The sequence below is a fragment of the Phoxinus phoxinus genome (assembly GCF_949152265.1).
Source record: "Phoxinus phoxinus genome assembly, chromosome: 18".
Classification (NCBI taxonomy): Eukaryota; Metazoa; Chordata; class Actinopteri; order Cypriniformes; family Leuciscidae; genus Phoxinus; species Phoxinus phoxinus.
In genome coordinates, this window is record NC_136893.1 from 28,705,356 (window position 1) to 28,714,681 (window position 9,326).

At 38.4% G+C, this 9,326-nt stretch overlaps 1 protein-coding gene across 1 annotated transcript; it reads right to left on the bottom strand.

The window, feature by feature from the left end:
* Positions 1–547: 547 nt before the first annotated feature.
* On the bottom strand, positions 548–1,951 carry LOC306985984 (putative nuclease HARBI1; the record flags this gene model as incomplete). Its single annotated transcript, XM_079588816.1, has 4 exons — positions 548–921; positions 1,009–1,120; positions 1,235–1,350; positions 1,519–1,951. 4 exons carry the CDS (start codon positions 1,949–1,951, stop codon positions 548–550), a joined length of 1,035 nt encoding a protein of 344 aa, XP_079444942.1.
* Positions 1,952–9,326: the final 7,375 nt, after the last annotated feature.

Consider the following 9,326-nt stretch of genomic DNA (forward strand, 5'->3'; position numbering starts at 1 on the left):
ATTACACTGTGGCAGAGGAGTTGGCGCTGAGTAGCAATAAGGGGCGGCCGATTATGGATGGCATTGCAAGTGCTGTGCAGTCTGACCCTGGTGCTGGCTCCTCTAAGCAAGTGACACTGGGTATAATGCATTACTAATGCTTTAAACCCCTGACATTAATTACAGTCAGTCCTATTTTTGTAGAAAGTCATGCCACTTTTTGTGATTTGATCAACCTCCAGAAAACTTGTAATGATCATGTTTGTGGTGGAATTGTTTCAGGTGGAAACTCAGTCAGGGCCCTTTACAAAAGGAGTCTAGAACTAGACTGTGAGTTAAAGGAGCTAGACTGTGAGCTGAGGAGGCTCCAAATTAAAAAAAATAAATTGGAGATCAAAAAGCTGGAAAAAACAGATCTCAGTATGTGAACTTTTTTTAACCAAGTAACGCTTTAGTATGAACACTATGAATGTCTATTAATGCAATTTTTCTTTCTTTCTTTCTTCCTCCCTAGCCACATGACCAATAAAACAGTTTGAGTCATATCTGCAGTGTCAGTGTGCTTTTATTAAGTAAAATATTGTGTTGTGATTGCATCTCTGACAGCTGCCCCAACTGGGTGGTCAAGTGTGATGGGGTCAATTTCATCGGGGAGAAGCTGGTTTTGTGGCGGTACTCGCTCCTTTCTGATAGTGGCTATATTAAGCAGAATGGCACATGCAGCCACTATCTGTGATGCCCGCTCTGGTGACACTCTTAAACGCCTAAGACAGTTGAAACGTGCCTTTAGGATGCCAAACGTCATCTCGATCTTGACCCTGGTTTTACTGAGGGCCACATCGAAGCGGTTTTGTGGCCCTGTCTGGGGGTCAGGATAGGGGGTTAGCAAAAACCTCTGGCATGCACAACCCCTGTCTCCTACCAGCAGGCCATCAAAAAGTCCTGTCATAGAACAGAAAAGGGGAAACATTTGTAAGTTTTGCAATTAAAATAAAAAATGTAAAGTGTACTGTACCAAATTTAACTTGCCTTCCTCAAAGCGCTGACACAAAATAGACTCACGGAAAATTCGTGAGTCATGCACTGAGCCAGGCCATTTGGAATCCAAGCTTGTGATCATGCATTCATGATCACAAGTCATCTGCAGATGAAATGTACAGTAAATCAATGTCCTATCTGTTAGTTGCTATTTATTTAAAGATTGATCTCAATGCAAATAAAAATAAATTTCACATAGGCTATATAGTAGCCCTACCTGAACATTAAGGCTGTGAAAGGACTTTCTGTTCACATAATCTGCCTCATGTTCTCCCAGAGCTGTGGAGATTGCAATATGTGTGCAGTCTATTGCTCCTATGACTCTAGGGAATCCTATCATAGGAATTAAACATATATATTTAAAACATTTCTTAACAGGTAGCTACTGCAGACTATTGTATAATAGATTTCTAAGTATGAAATATTGTTTTTTTGAATAAAAAAAATGAGTGTGAAAGGTTACATTTGTTCATGTGATGTCACCCTATCAATATATCTTACCGGCAATTTTATAAAAGCCCTCTTTTATGGACATGGTGGATAAATGTCCAGGGAACACAATGAAGCTATTTATGTACCCCTGCAGAGCGAGGACCACCTTGCTAATTGTTCGACAGACCGTGTTTTTCCCTAGATTCTCTGCATCACCGACCGCATACAAGTATGTACCACTTGCAAAAAAACGCAACGCAATACATACCATTTGCGGTACAGTAAGGGCATGGCTTCGACGAGTCACATTTGTTATGTGCGGCTCAAGAAGTTCGCAAAGATAAGACATTCCTTCCGCGGAAAATCTGTATCTTTCATACAAGTAAATATCAGGAAAGTCAAAGGGATTTTGTCTGTCCCTAAAAACTCTTTCTCTACGAAGTGCTCGTCTAACAATTTGTGCGGAGATGTCCACGGGATTTGGGAGAAAAGGTGAAGCCATTGCAACAGAGAACAGACGCTGGGAATCAGTTACGTCACCTATATGTTTCTTTTCTCACAGCTGATTGGTCAAACTTCAGTCTGAGATCTCGAATCCAGAACTTAACCTGCCCCAGAGCAGGTTAGCCGTGCAGCATAAGATACCATGGAAACGAACACCGATTAAAGCCGAGCTGCTTTCATAGTACCTAAAACCCAGGGTTGGCGGAAACTACGCTGAAACATATAGCTGGCTAGCCACCTAAACCGGCTTCATGGTACAGGCCCCAGGTGATACAGTTTTCAGCATTATAAGGTAAACATTTTCCAGACCGAAAGTGATTATTTGTTATCAATAGATTTATTCACTAAAAATATTTTCTTGCAACAGATCAAACCTTCAGAATTAAGATTTTTAAATACGTAATGGGACACACACTGACATCAAGAATCAGCATATGAATATCAACAATGGTGACATGGTCACCATAGTATAAAACTCATAACTCAGTGATTAGATTAGATTACTGAGTTATTCTACTTTATGATGATGAAAACTGTATCACCCGATCATCTTTGTTTCCAGCTTTCTTAGCAACAAATTGTGTGTTTTGGTAAACACTGTTACAAAGACCACAAACTCACATTAAAAGTCAAGAGTCAAACTGGCCAACTAAGGGAAACATGAATCACCATAATGGTGACCAACATAAAAAATTTAATAAAAACATCAACATCTAAACCTCTCTTAAAATTCTCTATAAGACCTTATATAGCCGCATGACAGAAAGTCTGTCTGGTTAGTAATAAGTGAAGCTGTGTGTGGAGTTGTGTAATCCTCCTCCTGCTGAGAACTTCACAGATTTAATGTCTTCCTTTCTCTTCAGTGGATTTCATCTAAGGCTGTGCCTGTCATAATACACGAGCGGAAGCAAGGATGCAAGTAAACTCTTTATTAGTTGTACTGAAGACACTGAATACTGTTCAGAATCACGGGTAGTGGCGCAGGGACCAGAAGATCAGCGTGCTGGTTAAGGGTGGTGACAGTGAATCCAGTGCAGGTGAACATCCAGACGAGACAAAATCCACGAAGACACCGAACAGGAACTCGAACCAGAACCAGAACCAAAACTAGGACCTGGGGTCCGTTCTTCGTACGTCGCTAACTCAGTTAGCTGGATTTGATTGTTGGCGATTTGGCATGATCTTGGATTGTTTGGTTCTTCGACGCTCATCCTGGACTTGCTGTCATAGCAACAGGTGCGCAATCTTAAACCTGCTCGCGAGCAGGCTTATTTCATGTTAACAGGATTAGATCCCGGCTTTATAAGCGGAGGTGATCCGGGAAGTCCTTTAGCTCAGCGCGATAGCGTACTTTTAGAGAGATATAGTTTTTCTCGTGACTCGTGAGTGTCATTTGTATCATTAATTTGTTGGAACAACACATTTAATGTCGGAGTCGGGCTTTAACAACAGCACAAACTGTGTGCATTTCCCTGAGATTCTTTGCGAGTGATACGGTGAACTTGGTGAAAAGTGCTGCCTGTCGTGCCATTCACATAGTTTACCTCGCGCTCAAGCTTTTTTTTAGGGGTTTTTATGGTTTTTCCAGACCCAAGGTTGTAAAGCAGAATTTTTTTATTTATTTTTGCCAATGCAGGTACATTATATTTTTTTATGAAGATCATGCAATCATGACTTAGCCAATAAGTATGATTTACAGTAGCCTTTGTGTCAGGCTTCACTAACGTGATTGGTGCCAGAGACTACACGTTCCCATCAAGGCCTCAATGAAGAGGATTTTGTGAACAGTGTAAATGTGCAGGTAAGTTACTATTACAATTCAAAATATATCATATTAGTAATATTATTATATGAAATAAAACAAAAAGGAATGGAATCATGATGTCAATCAACATCAATGTCTTGGCGGTGTGTGACACTATACCATATCAGTCACATAGTCACATGTAGCACATTATTTGAACATGGAAACGGAAAATATAAATATCAAGCACACTGTATTACACAGGCTACACTTATTTTGAGCCTAACATAACTATTTTTTTTCATTATGTAGGTGATTACAACATGCTTGGAGACACAGGGGCTATACCTGCAGGATGTATTTTATGACCCCATTCCCTGACCCACAACCCGGACAATGGAGCTCTAGCCAGGACAAGGTACAGTTTTAAATTGACCATGGGCAACTAAAGGGAAAATTTCAGTGTCTGAAAAGTCTGAGGGTTGCACCTGACAGGGACTGTGACATTATTGTTACATGTGCCGTTTTACACATCATTACACATCAGAAAGGAGAGGATCCCTGTGGTGGAGGTGCAGCCTGATGATGACCTCCACCAGTGCACTTGGACGGACCTAGTAGCAGAGCGGCACGGGACAGAATTGTGGGACACCATTTTTAAAATTCACTAAATGTTTAATAAAAGACAAGACAAATATGCTTAGTTCCTTTTTTATTTCAATTATTCTTTGTAAAGAAAAGCCAGTGATCAAGCCATCTTTTGCCTGCAATAAGAGATATTGCAGGTCAGCAATATACTCTGTGTGTTCTTTTAGAGAGATATTTTTACATTAGGCTTCATCATGCAGTGTTCACTTTCATAAAGTAAAGCAATTCAGGCTTTAGACCAGCCATTTGGATAATAGGCCTACTTAATTTAATGCAGCAACAAATAATTTTACAGTGTACTAAGATAATTAAAAGCTCATTTACCAGTAATGAAGCTGTTGCTGCTACTGGTCCCTGCCGTGGGTCTAAGGAAGAGATGCCCCCAGAGATGCCCCCCACAATAGGGTCAATTCACATTCAACCCAAGGGCCAGCCCTTCTGTCGGGGAGTAAGTGACCACCACCTGTTTTTTATTAATTTTTATAGCCTTTTTCTTGGTTGCTGCACATGAACAACACATGCACATAATTAAACGGTGTATTTTTAAAAGAGACCAAGAACAGTATAAGTAGCTTAGTAAAGATTACCATTTTCACTTTTACTTGTTCCAATGTTCTAGTGGGTGGTGGCTCTGACATTACAATGAACAAAGTAATTATGAAATTAAATTAAAATACAAAAATGTATATACTGTAACAAGTGATAGAAACATTTAACATGGTCCCCACTATTGAATTTAATTTGTTTGCTACTATTTGCCAGCCCCATCTCCTGGCTTTTACAGACTTTGATGTCTTCCCTGGCGTTTTCATTAAACATTAAAATTCTGCATAAACTTCGACTAGGCTACTAGCTTTTGCTCTGCTGCGGAGAAAAACTGTGCGTGCTCTTTGGCCACGGTGAGCAGCCAATAGCAGCGTTGCTGATCAATGTTTCTACTATCGATACATATCCCCTTTTAAACCAGCGCATGCACGCGCAATTAACTCAGACAACTCAATCCAGCTATACTAATCATAACCGGCTGGTGTGTTCGAAGAACCCAATTAGCCAGATCATGATTAGGCCGATTATATCATCTTGGATGTCTCGTTTGATCTCGGATGTTTTAAGCAACGTACGAAGAACGGGCCCCAGGGGCCTGTTTCAGAAAGGAGGTTAAGTGAAAACTCTGAGTATGTTAACCCTGAAATGAGGGAAACTCTGGGTTTTCCGTTTCAGAATGGGAGGTATATCAAACCCGAGAAAGCAGAGTAAGTCAAGCCCGTTTCTGAAAGAGAGGTAACTTATACTCAGAGTCAGTTACCATGGCAACTTACTCTGTGAACCTAACCTGGTCGGGAGCAGGTTTTCTTCGGTAAACCCAGAGTTTCTTGCGGTCTCCTCCCCTTTTCTAAAGAGGAAGCGGTGTTTAAACACTTCATTCATTCTTTCTGTACATTTATTTATTGCTGTTTTTTCCGCTGTTTAAAAAAAGAAATTAATAAGATGAAGTATTTAACGTTAACTCCTTAACTGGCAACTGAAAATGCAGTACATTAGAGTTACATCATGTAGTTCTAAACAAATTCTACAGAATTAAACTGTGGCATTTACTGAAAATCACTTGGGGGATAAGAATGTCCGTTTATGCTTAGATATAAACTTCGATTCTATAGACTACGCCACATACAAATGTGAATGTGTAGATTGTCTGATGTGTAGACACATAATATTAACAATGCCCTGTAGGCCTCTCTGTGGCAGCAGAAACTGTTTCTTCATCCCCATCATCCTGTGAAGATGAGCATTTGTACACTTTATAACACTATTTGTCATCATTTCTGGTGTATTGAGTAGGCAACTTACAACTGTCTGGGGTTCTGTTGGGACAGGAGGCTCCAAAAGACAGATATTAGTCTCTAGATAGATATTAGTCCCAATATCAGAATCTATTGGGACCAACGATAAACCCAACCCAAAGTAACATAAATGGAAATATCAAAAATACCCTATAAAAAATAACACATACCTTTTACATGTTATGAAGGCCCTTGGATCTCCAGGAGTGACCGGCTCTGATGAAGGAATTCCCTCAGCCAAAAATGCTGCTGCACTGCTAGACACTGGATGCTATTTAGTTATGTAATATGTCAAATGTTTGTAAAGTCAGATAGCCTACACCCCTGATATGCTCAAGCCTTACCTGATTGAATTATGTTTTTATATATTTTTTTATTTTCAGCTGCTGCCACATTCTTTTAATGCCTGCAGGATTGCACCTAGCCTATATGAAAATTAAAATTAGGTTGAATAACTTTTCTTCCAGTTTCACCTGATATTATAACAGTTACTCTAAAATAGTTATTTATTACTAACTACAAATGACATCTTCAACAGTGTAATTAGATTAATGTAATAATTACTATCTTTAGAAAGTATTGGTCTACTTATTATTAATTACTAAGTCCCATATCAACCTCAACCACTTGAACAATACAATGAGGAGAGACAAGAAACTGCACTTTTAATGCTTTCAAAATGAACAATATACAATTGCATGAATTATTCTTGAATTGACCAAAGTGTGTAGAGGGAGAAGGTTACATTCAAAATATACCTTTTAAAAATGTATGTTAAATCCACTGTTGTTTTATACAGAATTGTTCTATAGTCTATGCAGTAGCCTATTTAATGTAATTACATCATATTTTATTTTAAATTACAGAAGAATTAAGAGTAATCCCTTTAATTACATTACAATATTTAGATTACTTGGTAATTAATTACACCCAACACTGTATAACAGTAATTCCTCTTTGGGTCTGGCGCTGTTGCCATGGTGACTCATAATATCTGCGCTCCATTGATAATGGCTTTTTATAGTTGTGGTGCACGCGCTTAACTCAGAGTCAATCAACTTAGAGTTGATTGAACTAACTAATTTCAGCTGTTCTGTAACCGAAAACTCAGAGTTTCCCATCTCAGGGTAAGTCAACTCAGAGTTCAAGTTTTAACTCAGAGTTGGTTGAACCTCCTTATTGAAACAGGCCCCAGGACTGCAGACAGGCACACGATGAACACACACACACAGAGGACACCAAACAACGATCTGACAAAGAGAGAAGAGTGCTATGAGTCTTTATATGAGTGAATTGACAGCAGCTGGTGCGGGGAATGAGATCAGCTGGCACGCTGATGATCTGAATGAGCGGTAACGCCCACTCACACACACACACACAGAACAACAAATACTCGAGACACGAAGAAAACAGTGAATTCATGAACCGTGACAGTGTCTGGAAGTCAGTTGTAGTTCCTGTGTTTTCTGTTCTTCAGTGATTCTGCTTGTTAACAGCAGGTGTTCATCACTAATCGTCAATCATCACTTAATTAATCACTTTATTATCTCATTAACTTTAACACAGATTCAGACTTACTTTAACTCTCTGTAGAGAGAGACCAAATGTTCTCTGAGCAGAGCTAATTTAACTCTGGGGTTTTTGCTGTATATATATTAATAACATATTTAGAAATGAAAACAAAAATAGCATTACATGTAATATTCATAAAGTTTCATCCTTGTGTACATATATTGCATATATACATTTCCATATAACTGCATATGTATTGTACACACATTATACACACATTCACAGAATGAGTTACAACAGATTTAGTTCCCAGCATGCTTTGCTTCTGACTGTAAAGGAGATCAAATGTTATTTAATGTGTTATTTAATGGGGAGATCTGTTAGCGTTTAATACTCTATTCTTTGGGAATTTAAAAGGTTTTCTGGTATGTCTGAGTTTCTGGGGGTTACTATAGTGCTGAAGAGTAGAGCCTGTGGTTCGGCTGATGACTGGCCGAAGACCATTAAGCACAGTGATAGTCTTCTGGAACAATGTTTTAGTTCAAACAGGCGTGCTTGACTTGTATTATTGTTAACCAGCTGTATATATAACATGTAAATATCTGTAAAAGGTAATAAATATATAATGTATACTGCATGAGTACATATGTGTTCAATATATTTAAACACATGTACATATTAATGTTATGAAGTGTATTACTGGATATAAATCTGCATACAATATTATATATATATATATATATATATATATATATATATATATATATATATATATATATATATATATATATATATATATGTAAATATAGTAAATAAATTGTCACATATTTTCAATTTATGAAAAGTGACAATTCCTTATGTATTATTCAATATATTGTAATATATTAACACAATATATTATTCTGTACATTTTCAATATACCATTAAATATTTGATTATATTGATAATTCATATACAAGGAAATGAGATTTGAGATTATTGAGAGTGAGTTGAACTCATCATTTCATCAACCTATTAATGAAATACATCAGACGGTTTACCGATTGGACTTTGATAGCAAGAAGTGCACCAAGGAGATCTTACTAAGCTACAATATGTATGGCTAGTCATGTGACCCACTTTTATGGCGCTTTTGATTCTTTCTGAAGTTAAGGGACCACAGAAAAAGCCAGTCATGTGTTTGGAACGAGATTAAGTTGAGTAAATAATAACAGACTTTTGGCTGAAATACTTATACATATATATAAAGATGATGCTCTGACATAATAATGCTTATGTATAAGCGACTGAGCCGTGACGGAGTTTGAATCTGCTGTAGTTTTGCTGATGTGTGATGATGGGTCTTCTGAGCTTTGAGACTGCAGGACAGTGTTTATGAGGGGTGAGTGTTTGAAACGTATGACACCGGTCAGGCCAGAGCTGGGTTTGCTCATACGGCTCACACACAAGCACGAGCTCCTCCTGCAGTGCCAGGGCAGCGGAGACAGCAACTCAGAGTCCAGACTGCCAATGCATAAAGCAGCAGCTGCAGTCGGCAGACATACGCCTGAGCTCCAGTGTAATGGGCTGCCAATCAAATCCACCAAAACACAATTATAGACCGTCACAGGAAATATGGTTCACCCCAA